This window comes from Pholcus phalangioides, unplaced genomic scaffold (assembly GCF_987345545.1).
Source record: "Pholcus phalangioides strain wild (caught in Gottingen) unplaced genomic scaffold, Ppha-v1.0 ptg000011l_1, whole genome shotgun sequence".
Taxonomy (NCBI): Eukaryota; Metazoa; Arthropoda; class Arachnida; order Araneae; family Pholcidae; genus Pholcus; species Pholcus phalangioides.
In genome coordinates, this window is record NW_028301604.1 from 34,242,081 (window position 1) to 34,259,711 (window position 17,631).

Here is a 17,631-nt window from a genome sequence, read left to right on the forward strand (position 1 = left end):
CATATACTAGAAATAAATTTGAAACTCATTGAAAAATTTCTCATAACAAATTATGCGAAAATGTTTAAATATGAAGCTCATAACTTTACTGAAATGGGCAGTTGTTGTTTTAAGTATACGGTGATACGATAAGTCACTTCTCTCTCCATCCAGTTTTTCAAACTTTTTTTTAAGTATTTGAGTAAACAAATAAACAACGAAATTTTGATATTTTTCACTATTTCAGAAATTTGTTTCATTACTTAGACAACATTCATGAGCTGAAATAAATGGGGTTGGTGCTGGAAGTTGTCAGAAGTTTAATCAAATTTCATTGTGTAAAAATTTGAATTTTCAAAAACCTCCATTAATGTTTTGCTTCCGAAGCAAAATGGCTGTTTTGAGAAAAAAATGGTTTATCTTGTTGTTGCGAGGGAAATTTTTCCTCGTGAGATTGCGGCTTAACATGCAAATGATCTTACACATCTTACCTATATACACTCATGTCCATAAATTAAGGATAATTCCAGCTCCGGCAAATAAAGGTTCAGAAACAAAACAAACGTTACTTATTCATAAAGCCCATTTATTAAACAAAAGATAAAGAACAAAAACGATGGTGTATGTATGATACCATTCATAAAAACTATGATTTTTGCTCCCTGGACCAATTGTAAAAAATATCTCCTTTACAAAAACTTACTATTACATGGTTGGTATGATGGTTAATACATTGTATGTCTCCCATGCGATGAAATACAGTCCAAACAACGCCTAGGCATGCTGAGTATCAAATTATCGATCTGATCTTGGGGAAGATCACTCCACTCAGCTAGCAATGCTCTCCGAAGTTCCGGTACACATGTAGGAGGTGGTTGACGGGCTGCAACTCGTCGGCCAAGCATGTCCCACACATGCTCTATCGGATTAAAGTCAGGTGAGAATGCTGGCCATTCCATACGGGTTATATCCTCAGATTCAAGGCATTCGTTTACGATGTTTGCTCGGTGAGGACTGGTGTTGTCACCCCTAAACAAACGTACATGTTGTTCCAGATGTTGGAATAATATTATTTTCCCCCTTTTACTGTGTGTATTCATGTTCTTTCCCCATATACGCAACGTTTCCCTTTTTTGGGGACTTTCTTTTTCCCTCCACTTGATTGCTGCTGTATGATAGTTATTTCTTTTTGCTTGTATTAAATGTCGTTCGTCTGACTAGACGTGTGTTTTGTTTCTCTCTCGTCGTCGTCTCTTTCCCTTCCACACTCTGCCCGCCCACAGGTTATGGGCCCAGAGACGTATCTTTCGAGACGGTAGCGTTTTAAATTTTTTTTCCGCGCTCCGATACGTAGTATCTTGTTAGAAGTTTAGTTTCCATTTGTTTTATCGTGTGCATCAGGAACCTTCGCAACGATAATGGCCAGCATCAAGGACAATATTGTAAAGCTGAATAATCACAACTATTCGAACTGGAAATATAAGGTTAAACTTCTGCTAATGAAAGAGAAACTTCTCAAGAAAGTCATCGAGAACGACAGGCCGGATCCAGGTGAAACGAATCGAAGGACCCTCGATCTATGGGAGGAAGCCGACAGCCAAGCACAAGCGTACATTGGACTAACTATCGAGGATGATCAGCTCATTCACATCCGTGATAGTAAATCCACAAAGGACATGTGGATCGCCCTGAAGGAGTATCACGAGAAGAGCACCCTCACCAACAAGGTTCACCTGATGAGGACAATCTGTTGCCTGAAACTAGAAGAAGGCGGAAATGTTCCTGAGCACGTCGTCTGCATGCAAGAACTTTTTCTGAAGCTGAGGGACCTCGGCGAGGAATCCTTATCGGATAAATGGAGTACTGCCATGCTACTCAGCAACCTGCCAAGGAGCTTCGACCCGATGATCACCGCATTGGAAACACGTGCCGAAACCGAGTTGATGTTCGCTGTTGTCCAGCAAAAGGTCATCGCCGAATACGAAAGAAGGCAGCAACACGCGGATCCAGGCAGTATCCTCACCGAAAGAATGATGAAACTCGGATCAAGCCACATTGAAAGGAAAAACTCCATAAAGTGCTATTTTTGCAAGAAGCCCGGCCACGTCAGGAACAGATGCAGAAAATACGCAGAGTGGAAAAGGAATCATCTGGAGAAAACGTCCAGGAGCTCAAGTGAAAATAAAGTGAGCGCCGCTCAGCAAAAGGATACCTTGCTGTCACTAGGCATACGGTCGGAAAACTGGATTGTGGATTCTGGTGCCACGCGCCACGTGAGTAACGATGTCAATTTTTTCACGTCGTTTGATAACTCGTATAAAGATAATATTGAAGTCGCAAACGGCGAAACAGTTCATGTGATAGGCATAGGTTCCGGGAATATGCTATTGAAAAATTTAGACGGTTCGGTGACAAAAGTGTTACTTTCGAATGTGTTGTATGCTCCCGATGTCGTCAGTAATCTAATATCCGTTCGTCAGCTAACTTTGCATGATGCTTCCGTGAACTTTCATGGTGATTATTGTGAAATTCACAAAGATGGAAAGCAGATCGGTATTGCTGACTCTGTCGGAAATCTGTACAGATTACGGTTTTGTCAGTTATATAAAGTGAGTACAGTGACTGGATATAAAGAAAATTGCGTACACACATGGCATCGAAAAATGTGTCATAGAGATGTAGAAACCATCAAGAAGATGCATGCTGAAGGACTTGTTCATGATTTGAAACTCATTGACTGTGGTATCAACATGTCCTGCGATACGTGCATGAAAGGGAAACTTTCGAGATTACCATTTCCGAAGAAATCCACAAGTGAGTCGAGCACACCGTTAGATCTAATTCATACCGATGTGTGCGGCCCGATGCAAACGATCACACTAAGTGGAAAGCGGTATGTTGTCACGTTCATCGACGATTATTCGATGTACACTCAAGTACATTTGTTGGCACAAAGATCGGACGTATCCGATGCTCTAAAACGATACCTGAATCTTGTTGAAAATAAATTCGGTCGAAAAGTAAAGGTGATTCGATCCGATCGAGGAGGTGAATACCTAAACCAAAAATTGAGGCAATTCTTAGCTGATAAAGGTGTGCAAACTCAGCTAACTGTGGCTTATTCTCCAAATAAAGGTTCAGAAACAAAACAAACGTTACTTATTCATAAAGCCCATTTATTAAACAAAAGATAAAAATTATTTTCCTTGGGCACGACGAGGAGTCGAAAGCCTATCGCTGCTACAACCAATCATCGAAAAAGGTCGTAATCAGTCGAGATGTCAGGTTCTGTGTAGAACATCAAGTAAGTGACAGCTTCGACGCGACTAAAGATGATGTTCGTGAAATCGAACTTTCTGGCTCAGTGGAAATAAAATCTCAGGAGGAGCGATCCAGAAACCAATCAGAGGAAGATCCCGAATTCGTGTTTCACAAAGGTCAACTAAAGGCATCCCGCCCAAGAGATTCGAAGTGATGAGAGCAGGTGACGACCATCGCACGGGGAATTTCTCCGAGAAATTGACGGATGAAGACAGCGATGATGAGGAACGTCCAACCTGCAGTCGTCCTGACAGAAGGCACTTCAACGACGGGTTCATCGTGCATCAAGCCAGATTGTACTATGGTGGAGATCCCGAAACATATAGACTCTAAAGTCAACCCATCCGACGGATTTACAAAAGCACTTGATATTGTGAAATTAAGAAATGCTATGTTTATTTACGGGCTCAAATGAAGTGGGGGTGTTGGAATAATATCATTTTCCCCTTTTTACTGTGTATATTCATGTTGTTTCCCTATTTTGGGGACTTTCTTTTTCCCTCCACTTGACCGCTGCTGTATGATAGTTATTTCTTTTTGCTTGTATTAAATGTCGTTCGTCTGACTAGACGTGTGTTTCGTTTCTCTCTCGTCGTCGTCTCTTTCCCTTCCACACTCTGCCCGCCCACACCAGAATGATGTCCCGATAAATTTGGGCTTTCATGGTTCCGGTTTGAACATGCAGATCTGTTCTGGAACCCAATATAATTCCACCCCAAACGAGCAATGCTGCACCACCGTAACGGTGTCGTTCAATGATGTTGTCTTGGTGGTAACGGGTACCTGGCGTTCTCCATATGAAAGTCCGACGTGAATCAGACTGCAAGCTAAACCTGGACTCGTCGGAAAAAATCACACAAGCCCACTGTGATGATGTCCACATTGCATGTTCTCTACTCCAGGCTAATCTCTGCTGACAGTGAGTTTCCGTGAGCAGAATACATCTGACAGGCCTGCGAGCATATAGACCAATATCTCCCAAACGTCTGTACACAGTTTGCCTTGAAACTGTGGTACCCGTGGCTGCAGATAGCTGACGAGACAGGTCGGATGCTGTGCTCCGTCCGCTTCTTTTGGCAGTTACTGCCAAATACCGGTCTTCATTCAGCGTTGTAACTCGGGGCGACCTGTATTGTAATGTCTACTGACATTTCCATTATCTTGGAATCGTTGCCAAAGCCTAGAGATGACACTTTGGGCAATTCCAAGTTCCTTCTGATATTTCCATCTGAGTACGCCCACATTCCAGGCGGCCGATAATTCTACCACGTAAAAAATCATCCACATGCGTCCTCTGTGTCATAACTATCCGCTTATGGCACTGAGCGCCTTACAGAACTCTTGTGAACAATTTTACTTCTTTGCCACCATTCCTTATATACCCCCCTCTTACACACTCGTCATTGTGACGTACTATCAGCATCATCTGGTGGCTTCCTGAAATTTGCATATCATTCTTGCAGATGTGTGTGATAATTCTACCGGTTAAAATTTTTATTTTAGATTTCGATTTCCGTGTGATTCTGAATTATCCTTAATTTATGGACATGAGTGTAGTTGACACAACCCCGTTTTTTTCAGTGCATTTTCTATTAGCTGAATCTTCATAAGATGTTCGAAAAACTTACAGAAAGAGAAGTGGAGGCACCTGGAAAAAGATCTTGAGATTTTTAGTTAACTGTATTTGTTTTAATTTTATCACATATGTTGATTAATCAGTGTTAATGGGTTTCTTCACAAACTTTCTTTACTTTGGTAGAATATTTAACAATGAAAGAGAGTAACTAAATTGTAGTTAAAATTGTTTTAGTAAACAAATTTAGTAAAAATTAAATTTGTTTTTAGACATGAAATATCAGTTACATTATAAGGGGTACCACCAAATGAAAGGAAAAAATGGGTAAAAAAATTATTAATTTTTTTGGGAAGGGCCCACTTTTACTCAAAAAGACCCAAATTTTGCCATAATAGGTTATAGCAATCAGTTCAATCAAAATGGATTGGCATCACTAACTACAGAGTGTTTTGCTACTGTTCTTAAGAATTGGGTTCTAACTCAATTCTCAAGATAATGATTTTTTCTTCCATATGGGATGTCATTAATTCTTACTGCAGCAGGTTTACTCCTCTCCAGCTTCCCCTTTCCTATATATGTGATAAAAGTATCCCTAGATTGACAGGATTTCTCTTTACCTGATTTTGATATAACACTATTTTGGAAAGCAAAATTTTGTCTGAAGTTTAATTTTAATCCTGAAAATGCATATTAGAGGTATGACATTGTTAAAATGGCAAAATCAATTAGATTTGTTAATGTAGATGAGGCAAATGTGTGAGGAAATGGTCAAATCCATCTCATCAGATCTTACTAAAGAGCATCTTTTGGTAACACATCGACAATGCCATCAGAGTTTCAATCAAAGGAAACGGTCCTATTGAATCTAAAATTTTCATATTCGCTAGGGATATTCAGAATTCTAAAGTTTTTATTAATAGATGAAAAATGCTGCTTGCCAGCTAAATTTCTACTGTTTCCTTAAAAAAAAGTCTTCAGCCTATTGTACTTTTCAGTGTGGAAAACATCCGTACTCACACTATATAAAATGAATCGGAAGAAGTGAAGACAGAAGCAAAAATTTTTAATAAAATTCATACATATAGCCTAAAGTGAAGAGATTTATTTATAAGCTTGATTCATTCAAAAAAATTTTGTTTTACTGCTGGAAGTAAGGTTTCTTCTTTCTTCTGAAGAAAATCCCCTCCCTTATTTTACCCGTGTTCAATTCATCTCACTCTACGCAACTTTGTCTTGCATGATTATTTTGTGGAACCAATTAATCATGTAAAGTGGGGGCTGCCAAAGCTCTATTTGTTTACTGTTCTAACCATGGCAAAAGAGAAAGGAAAAATAATGCAAGTCAAAGAAAAAAAATCAGTTCCCGTTCATAGGGTTACCAATGGAGTGTACAATTAAACAAAAACAAAAAAAAGGAGAGAGAGAGAGAGAGAGAGCTTGAATATATTTTTTCCATCCACTCTGGGTAAGATATCTGGTCCTTGTATGGAAAAAGGTTAACTAAAACAATTTTTTGAAAGGAACTGGCGCAGTTTTAAAATTTCTTTTCCTTCTCATAGTAACATGTTAAGTTTCAGCAGAGAGCTGTTTGGTTAGTGACAACATACTCTCAAAAAAAGAAGTTTTCTGGTGACATAACTTTCAAAATGATGTTTAAGAATCAACATGTAGTTGTAGAGGGTGATTCAAATAGAATGGCTCCACAAAATGAGGTACATGACAAAAGATACCATGCATAGAATTATGTGCTTGATAAATAACAGACAATGATATAGTACAATATTTGGACCATATCATTATATATCGAAATGTCAGAGGAATATCAGATGTCATAACTATGATATAGAACGATCTCGTCTTATATGATGCAAATTATTTATGATGTTAATTGATCAAGCCCTTAGTTTTTCAGCCGAATATGTATTTGATTCCATGTGAATAATCTTTACTTTGAAAGACAGCAACTTGGGACAATAAATTATTTTAATATAGTTGGAAAAACATAGATCTATATCTTGCACCTGACAAAGATCTATATCAGATTCTTGATATAGACCTGATATACACTGCTCAAAACAATTAGGGGAGCACATGGTTTTAACAAAATTACGCAAAGATGTATACTGATAAGTAACATAAAATGAATCATCCATAATTTAAAGCCTAGCAGGAAACGGAAGAAGAAAACTTCATATGCAAATCAAAGTTCATGATGTCAAAAACCAGAAAAAGGAGATAAGGGCAGAAATCGGGATGTTGCAGAAACGTCTGTTTTACTGCCGTAACTGTGAAATTCGATTGCGCAGTATTTTTTTTTGAGACAAGGTGACTTGAGGATGTCTCAACAACGTGATTTACCGGAATCCATGGCATGGCGTGTTATAGGCAGACTGGAATCCGGGCAAACACAACGTAGTGTCGCGGACGCTGTTGGAGTCGCCAGAAGTGGTGTTGCAAGGCTGTGGAATCGATTCCAAGAAACAGGAAATGTTAGACGTCGACCAGAGCAAGGTCGGCCACGCCACTACAGCAACTGATGACCGGTATATACGGTTAACAGCCCGTCGAAACAGAACAGAGAATGCTACGCAGCTGCAAAGACGGTTGCTCTTGGCAACAGGACGAAGGGTGTCCAGCCAAACAGTACGTAATCAGCTTCATGAGGGAGGGCTCTATGCACGTAGGCCAATGGTCTGCATTCCGTTGACCCAACGCCACTGTGCGGCCGAAGAAAATGGGCTGCTGAACATTGAGATTGGGAGCAACATGATTGGAGCCAAGTGCTGTTTACAGACCAGTCCCGATTCAGTCTGGAGTGTGACACCCGACGTGTTCTGGTATGGAGGGACAGGGGCACTCGAAATAACCCTGCATTCGTTCGTGAAAGGTCACAATACAGACGAGCTGGTTGGATGGTATGGGGTGGAATCAGCATAGGCGGACGTACGGACCTGCATATCATTCGGAATGGCACTTTGACGGCCCGAAGGTATGCAGACGAGATACTGCGACCTCATGTCATCCCTTACGTTGGAGCCATTGGAGATTCCTTTTGTTTTCCAGGATGATGATGCCTGACCGCATAGAGCTTGTCTGGTGGAGGACATGCTTGAAGCTGAAACAATACAGCGTATGGAATGGCCAGCGTGCTCTCCTGACCTGAATCCATGCAGCGAGCATGTTTGGGACATGCTCGGACGACGCATTGCTGCGCGACCAAGGCAGCCTGTTACTGTCCGAGACTTGCAGATTGCACTTCTTGAGGAGTGGAACAGTATTCCCCAAAGTCTGATCGATAACCTCATCGCATCCATGGCAAACAGGTGTGCAGCAGTCTTAGCTGTTCGAGGAGACCACACGCCCTATTAAGACTCATGCATCATGTCTAAACAGTACTTTTTTTTATCGTTTACATGTAACCAAATTATTGCCCTAAATCATCTTTTCATGTTTTTTCCATATTTTCAAAGAATTAAAGCTTAATTCCAAATTTTTTTACGTCTTTTTTCTGTATTTCGCATTGATACGCGTGTACTATCCATTGTATGCCAATACGTGGCTGTCTCGCGTGGTTTTCTTCACTTTTTTGCTTGCTCCCCTACTTGTTTTGAGCAGTGTAGATCTATCAAAGAAGACATAGCTCTATATCCTGAACATGACATACATCTATATCGTGAACCTGACAAAGATATATATCAGATACACAATATGCTGATATATCAACATATTGTGTGCCTTTAAATAAAAATTTGGGGAAAATTTAAAGTCGAGCGTACAATTTTTTGTTTGAATTGAAATTAAAAACGTTCGAATGAATAATTTTTATATGAAATTTTGATTTTAATAGGATTAATCATGTTGCTATATCAAAATCATTTCGTCAGTTATAATTGAATCCTTACTGTGTATGTTTTACATCGTAGATGTTGGTATTTTAGGAGGAGCGAGAACTTATCCACCGTAACTTTAATTGCCACTTTATAATTGCACATATTTTTTAATTAAAAAAAATTGCTCTTGTTTTTGTTGTGTGTTTTTCTTAAAATTATTTATTTTTGTCCTTTGATGTTTTCATTTTTTACCATACTTTGAGAATTTTAACTCTTTTGTGATGCATATTTTTTATTCTGTATTTTTTGTTTTATTAGCATATAAATTAATAATTTTAAATAAATAATATACTACACAATACATTAATTTGTTTCTTGTGCTATATATAATTTCCTTAATTGTAATATAATTTTTCAATTATCTGCCTCAAAATGATAAATATGTCTCACAATTTCTATTTTGTAACTTTTGTGCATACATGAAAATGAATAAATTTGATTGAAAATACAAAAAAATTAATGTTACTTGTAAATTAATGTTATAATAACAACCAATAACTAGTGGTGGGTTGGTGAGATACAGGGTTTGAGATGGGGGAAGAGTTCAGGTTACATGGGTTCAAACCCACCCACCTCTAAATAATTACACTTTTTTTTAAAATTTCTTCCGAAAGGGCGCCATCTATCGTCCAAAATTTGAATTATTTGAATATACCACATTCACGATATAGATCTATTTATCTCCGACTATGCCTTTTTTAGCCAGAACGATATCGTAGCCCGATATAGATCTATATTGGAAACTGAAATTTTACGATATAGATCTATATCTTTGTGCTACTTGGGCATGCAACAACTAAGAAAGTATTGGCAAATTTATTGGGCAGGTTCTGTAGGAATCACCCTGTATTCAATCCTGGGGCTAAACTTTCCCCTTGTCCTTAAAAACCGCTCGTTAAGGGGTTGTCCTTAAGTAAGGAGCTGCGCTATGGATAGCGTGGAGGACAATGTCCCAAGATGCACTCTTCCCTTCTCCTTAGCCATTGTCCTTAGGATCACGTGACGGGTTACGGAAGATAAAACCGGTCTTTCGGTTCATTCAATTCGGCTCTTTGGTTCAGTTTGTCCTTTGACCAATCAACGTAAAGCAAAAATTTTACAACTAATCTCTCTACTAAGTATCAAAAAACAATATTTTTTCTACGTTAATGGGCAACAATTGCTTTATTTACATTATTTTCGCGCATATTTTTTCCCTCTTTCATTTTTCTTTTTTTACATTAGCATGCGCATTTGCTCTTACTTTTATATGTACTAATTTGTACGTTTTATCTGAATATGTAGGTTTTTTTTTTTTTTATTAGATATCTTAAATTGCAAAAAAAAATTTCTGAAAATTATATATTTTTTATTTTCTTTAAATTTTAACTAGGGTATGTAAGAAAAATTAAATTTTTAAATTAGATTTTTTTTTTATAAATTTTTTTTAATATAGAGATTGTTAAGGTAAATAGCTCAATTACTTTTTTTAATATCAGAATACTGAGTTTCTTTTATGATACAAAAACCTTAGAGGCACAGCATGAGGTAATTAATAAAAGGGTGTAATAAGGGAGGGGTATGATATATGTCCTCTAAGGTCGGTATTACACTATAAATGTTTGATAAAATTCCTCTTATATAAAGCTAAAAAATATAAAGCTTATAGGTTACATTCGAGCAGAGCAAATGCAACCAATATGCTTATTGGTTGAGTTTTTCTTGTTTTATATAAAATGACTTTTATAAAACTTGAAAAATGCAACCAATAGTCCCATTGGTTGTATTTTTGAAGTTTTGTAAAATATCTTTTATCAAACTTTTATAGTGTGATTCCAGCCTAAAGTAAAATTCCAAGGGAATCAACAATATACCTAAATTATATTGATAAAAAAAAGTTACATAGATGCTTCATGGCATAACTACTTAGAGGTTGATGCAGCATTTGCTATGCTCAATGACAGGGGGAAGATATGTTGAACATTTTCCAAGTCTATGAATTTAATGTCAATGTTAGAGATATATTCTTCTTCGGTGAGTGATCTCTCACTCAGGGAAATTGTATTGCAACATAGCAAACAAGTTATCAACTATGTAGTATTTGCGCACAGGTTATTACAATAAGGTTATGAATTTTCTATCCAACTGATTCTCACTACAACAAAAAACTGTAATAATGTAACATCCACACACATTGTTTTTAATTACAGATTGCAATCACAAACAAAGAACACCCATTTACTGCTCATGAATAAATTTATTAGATACATGTGTGTACAGTATTATCAAAAGCATTTCACATGCACAATTGCACATATATGATCATGCTGTATATGAATATAGGCCTACATGCTGATCAATAAACTCGTTGAAAATGAACAACTTTGAGTCAGCACTGATAGGTCATCACTTGTCATTTCATTCAGCAATTTAACCTGAAATGGAGGGGAGGGGTGTAAATTGAAAAAAATTAATGAATATAGTTAACTTTATGGCATTTTCATGACACACACAATTGAAAATGAAAAAGGTTCAACTTGCTTGAGAAATTAATGAATTAAATTCATCTATACACTTCATGAGCACCAAGTTCTACGTCGCCAACAAGAATGTAATGCCTTCCTTTTTATAACTCTCATTTCAGCAAAGAACCTGAAAAACATTTTATAAATAGTTATCAATAATATTTCAATGTATCCACAGTTATGGAACACTACTAATACTACCACTTATCCATACATGCACTTTGCACACATTCTTTGCACATTTTCCTAATACACAATTTCCAGAAATTGTTTTGTTGATTAGTTCGAAAAATTTTACAAAATTGCTCACCTGTGTTTCAATAATTGTTTTTTTCAATGTTTATTCAACAATTAATTATGTGTCGAAGATTCTCTCTCACATCTTTGGGTAGGATGAATGATTTCCGAAACTTTTGAGCAGGAGATGTTTGAGAAAGCTAGACCAAAATGTTTCAAGTGAGAAGAGAAAAGTTTTGCTTATTTTGGACAATTGCACTGTTCATTCAGAAATAAAAGATCTCCTGGCAGTCAAAATATGCTATTTCTGCCTAATTCAAGAAATTTACAATAAAGAAAATTTTCATAGAAAATTGCAGATCATATGATTTTATGAATTTGTAGATAATGCAATGTGGAATATTTTAACTATACACACAGGTACATATACATACAGTTTTTAAAAATCATTGAAGGTGAGGTAAAATAAAACCTTGCTAATTGGACAGCTGCTTAAGTGGACATTTTTCTCGACCCTATGAGGGTGTCGAGTTATTGAGGTTTCACTATACTACTGCACCATATATATACGTTATAGATATTTCTCTAGGGAATTTATCATGATTGGCATGTCTTGGAAAGTGTTATGTACAAACACTTATGAATAATATATGTTTGTGCCCCTAGCAACTAAAAACTAAAATTCCTAAACTGGAATGCATTGGCCATGTTCAGAAGATGGTTGGTGCACGTTTAAGTTGACTCAAGAAAACCGTGGAAAGGACTGAGTGGTAAAGGAAAATTAACCAATTAATTTATTGATAAACTACAAAATTACTATGGTATTGCTATTCATAGCAATGTGGGAAATTTAAATAATATGCAGTTACAACTGAATTTTTTCATTGTTGCTGCAGTGATAAGAACATGCATGTACAATGCCAAAGAGGACCCGACCGTTGGTGTAAGTATCATAAAGCTGCACATGAATGACAAAAAATTACTTCTAGCCTCTCTAGTGACAACATAAATATAATAAAGCCAACATACATGAGTCTGTGCACAATCCCTGTTTCAAAGTGCTTGCACGGTATGATGCACAGAGCTCCAACAAAATCTTCAAGTGTGATTTGGATAATTTAGCCTAAGGGCACTTTTATCGAACTGCAAAAATTCTGTTGAAGACCCATATTGCAATTCTGATTTTTAATTCTGGCTATGTAAGCATATTGCCTGTACTTGAAACCCTAGGAATCCTAGTTGATGAAGAACTAGAGACTATTTACTCTGGGTTGGATGATGAGCGTGTGAGATGTTTGAGATACCATGTAACACTGATGGCAAAAATAGCCGGAAAAAAAAAGGAGCAAGAAAGAAAAATTTGAAAAGAAGGAAGGTCTGATGTATGAATGTGAATTCTGAATGTTAAAAGTGTGTGTTTTTTAATGAAATCTTTAGATGCATTTTCTGAGAAACTGCAATTTACGTTATTTTTGTTTATGCTAAACCTGATGTTTACAAAATTTTACAAGATATCTATTTTTTTTTCAGTGGGTTCTATATGGCTATGACAATGCAATGAACTAAGATCTGAGCAATAGCTTTGAAACTTTTTGAGGATTTACATGATTTTGAATTCAAAATATTACGTTTTTTAAACGAGAAATGTAGTTTTTTCACGTAAACAGCCATATTTCAAAAGTTTTTCATAGTATTTCAAAACTTCTAGGTCATTGCACAGAACAATATTATAGCAACATTCTGTGTGAAAAACAAGTTGATATAAGCAGTTGAATAAGCAGTAGTATTTCATGAACATTGTTTTGCAAAAACACTGAAACTATGTTTAGACATAATTGGCAATATAAATTTTTCATGTCAAAATATTCATGAAGAAACATTTAGTTTCTTAATTTTATTCCACATTCAAACCAAAAACACATGCATTTCACCCAAAATGACAAAAAGTACCCGCATGCATTCAGTTGTCTAAATGCATGCTTCTCAAATAAAATAAACATTATTCCACCAACTAAATTACACATAACATAACAATGTTATTTCCTATGTGATTTCAATGTTACAAAATTATAAGTGGTCGGAGATATAGGAAAATTTCAATTAAAATGTTCAAAAATCAGACTTACCTTTAAAGAAATTTGCAAAAATCCTACAAGATCTCTGGTTGCCATCTCTTCAAGAATACATCAAACTCTCAATACTCTGTAGTCCAAAAATATTAACATTAATACCACTGAAACTGAATTTTTACTCAAAAATTAATTACTCATGCAATACATTTATAAAGTGCTTATTAAGCTATGTAATACATGCAACCATTAAGAAAATTCAAAATCATGATACAAGTAGAAGCTGTAGCAATTAAGGAAAGCATGCGAATTAAATATAGAATTTAGCACCCCTTTTGCATTCAATTAAAAAACACATTTTAAACAAAAATATACAGTGGGGTCTGAATGGGTGGCATGTAGTTTTTTTAGGATGCATTATATTTTTAAGCATTTTTGCACATTGCAAGTGTGTGTATCACGTTTGCATGTCAACTTTTACCCCCAAAATATACCCTTGGCTTTTTCATGAGGCTTAGAGAGCCTTGAGCTTATTTACGTCATTAAGACGGCTTGAAAATAAGCATTAATAAGACAAATATAAGATGTAGAATTATTGATAGGCCAAACATAATATATTTTTACTGTAATACATGTTATTCCTATTATGAGGGAATTTATTATTTACGATTATATATAGCTTATATATACATAGATCACATCTTGCGATCAGCAGGATTTCTTTTTCTCCCGAAAACCTCGACTTATTTAATGCACATTAACATGCAAAGTGCATGGAATTTCATGTTAAGAAAAAAAAACACACACACATCGTCGCCGCCATTACGGGAAATGTGGTTGTCCTCAAACTTAACGAGAGGGTCTTCCAACTCCTTAACTAGCGCCACCTTTGTCCTTAACTAAGGAAGCAAAGTGTTTCTTAGTTAAGGAAAGGCGAGCGGAAAGTACGGAATTTTTCCCTCTTTCCTTAACTAAGAACAAACAGCGTGCTTAAGGAGAAAAACCTCACTAAGGACAAGGGGAAAGTTCAGCCCCTGTAACTGTCGCAAAAAGATCAGAATATATTTCATGCATCAAAAATAGTTTTTTTTTTCTGTTCAATTCTGGGCTATTAATGTGTGCATTAATGAAAAAGATAAACTCAATTTGGCCCTCAAGGAAAGTAGTACCAATTTTTCTCAATGCAAAAATAATTGTCTAATCATATATATTGTACTTTTCAGTATCCCAAACTGAGTTTGAGTGGCGCTAGGTAAGGGACTAAAGCAAAAAAGTTTGGGAAAATGTGTTTTAAAGCTTGGATTCCATTACAAATCATTTCTTATGTATGGATGAGGAGTAATTAAAAAGGATTCTGGGATAGTACCATTTTTTAAATGTTGAACTTTGATAAATCCATACATGTATTTTGAGTCTATGAATTAAGTTTCTATTTTTGTGTTAAAAAGCTTTTATTTTTCTTTTCAATGATGTGATAGATGATGAATGGGAAAAAGAGCTGCAACAAGAATTGCAGGAATTTGAAGTTGTTGCTAGTGGAAATGGTGAGGATGAATATGATGATGAGAATGATGCTGATATGATGAAATTGGAAGAAGAAGTAAATGAACTGATTAGTCCAGAGAAGTTGACAGATCTTGTCTGATAGCTGTGGCCATCTTTCACTATGTATAGCTGGTGTAATTTCTTATATAAACCAATATTAGAGATTAATGATTTAATGTTTACGTGAGAAATTTAATGCAGCAAGTAACTAGTCATGCAATGCTTTTTAATGCAATGTAATGCATAGTTTGGTGTTTATTGTAGAGATATTTTAATATTGTATATCATGGTTATAGGGGAAGGTGGGGCACAGACTGCTTTTTAAGTTTTTTTCTCTTAAATTTGTGAATCAATGTATCTGAAAACATCATGAATATCCCTCTATTAATTGTATTTATCTATGAATTTTCTCAAAGCATGAGTCTTGACAGTATTTGTACAAAAAATTATTTTGTAATTCAAACAATTGTGTGTATGGACCATGCAATAAAAATAAAATAATTTCAATGTAAATGCAGTTTTAAGTATAAATTAATGTACTAGAAATAAGTGTTATGTTAAATGAAATGAATTTTTGTTTGAATCATTTGAGAAAACTACAAATGAGATATAAATTATTGAAGCTTAACAAGCTGACGTAAAAATGCACATGAAAAAAGTCCTCCTAAAATTATTTGCATTTTTGTTTCCTAGTTTTAAGAGTGTTAAATAACCATGGTTTATGTAGGGGTGTATATATATTATGTTGTGTAGGGTGTATTTTTATATATATATATATATGAATTTTTTTTTTTTTTTGAATGCACATTTCTTAATAAATTATCCAAGTTACCAGTCATAATTTTCCAACTTGTCACATGGAATGCAATAAATGATTAAACTATTTTTTAAGACATGTAGGGAAACAATGTACTTTATGAGTCTTTATTTTAAATTAGCAAATTGAGATAATGTATAAATTAGTGATTTAGTTAGTAGTTACTATTGACTATCAAACTATATTTTATTTAATAAGTTCAAAGTTTGAGAGTGTTTTTTTTTTCTTTCCTAAATTTCCAAATAACCCGCTATCTTATGTATTGTGAACTTGTTCTTGAAATAGCCTTCATTCTCTCTAGAGATATTTTGTGTTTTGTATCTGTTGCCAAGTTTTAATAACTGAATTCATAAAGAATTTTCAAAATTAAATTAAGAAATACTGCTGAAGTATACTAGCATAACATGGCCCACTGTATCCCATTTAAACTATCAGTAAGAAAAACCTTAAGATATTTTGTTTGCTATTAATAGAGCAAGAAGGTTATTGAAGGTTTAAAAGTAAATGAGTATCATACCCTACAACTTTAAGTAATTTTTCTTGTATTCTTCCTGTCTTTTTTGTTAAGAAATTTCAAATATATACGTTAGAGCAATATTTTACTTTATGCAGCTAAAAACAGCAAACTTTTGCAAAATGGCAATGTTTTGCTTTTACCATATACTTTTTTGGTTGTAAACCTTTCTTACTCTAACATAAATAAAAATATCAAGCTCGACAAATGGAAAATGATTACATTTTTATGTGGTGTTCCACACTGCCCCATCTTTCCACACACATTCTATTACACCAGTGCTTTTGCATTGTAAATATGAGCACTGTATTCCAAATATTACAAGGAACAACTTGTTTTAAAATGTAAAATTTGCATGCTATATGGTTATAATTTTGAATACTGTTTACATTTAATTAGTTAGTCACAATTTCAAAATAAAAGTGAAGTGGCTCATAAGTTTTGCATTCTGTACCAAATTCATGGTCCCCACATGCTATTGCCGGGCCTTAGGCCAGGGTTTTTCATGGGCCCACCTCGAAAAATTTTGTGCACCCCTTTCCTCTTGACAGAAGATTATGGTGCATTTTTGCAGTAAAAAAAACTAAATCCCTTTCGGGAGAAAAAAAATTGGTTTAATGCCCCCACCCCATGAGAAAATCCTGCATACGCTACAGAGTTTATACATACAGTAAAACCTTGCTACAACAACAATCGATAACCAATACTTCTACAATTTTCTTGAGAATGTCATAAAAATTCTTGTTCGGGTCCTGTTAGTACATGCTATATCTTGTACATGTAATGGTTATGTATTAGTAGTGGCAGTCATGTGGATATGATTTTTGTTGTTGCTTTTATCCATTTCTGTTTTTTCTCACACTTATTTTTGTAATATTTAAAACATTATTTTATAAATCTGGTGGACAGATTTCTTGTTTTTCGTTGGCGTGCATATATCTGGCAAGGCTTGTAATCCTTGCTGCTGTGTTTTTGATTATTTGAGTGAACCATTGTTTTCTATTGTTTTCGGAATATTTGTACATGTGTAGATGTTTTGTAAATTTGCACTCTGTTGCATAGTGAACAGGAGTACCCACCATACCGCAGGCACATTTGCCTGTTCGGCGGCGTTTCCCTTCGTGTAGATATATAGGGAATGGGCCGTGTCCTGTTATGAAGATAGTCACCTCCCTATTC

General features: G+C 35.4%; 1 protein-coding gene across 1 annotated transcript in view; it reads left to right on the forward strand.

Moving 5' to 3' along the window:
* Positions 1-15,634, forward strand: part of Sap47 (Synapse-associated protein 47kD) — a 163,868-nt gene extending 148,234 nt beyond the window's left edge. Inside the window, exon 8 of the mRNA XM_089239499.1 lies at positions 15,055-15,634. Within this exon, the coding sequence (XP_089095625.1) occupies positions 15,055-15,221 (167 nt within the window). The 3' untranslated portion in view covers positions 15,222-15,634. The remainder of the gene's footprint in view (positions 1-15,054) is intronic.
* Positions 15,635-17,631: the final 1,997 nt, after the last annotated feature.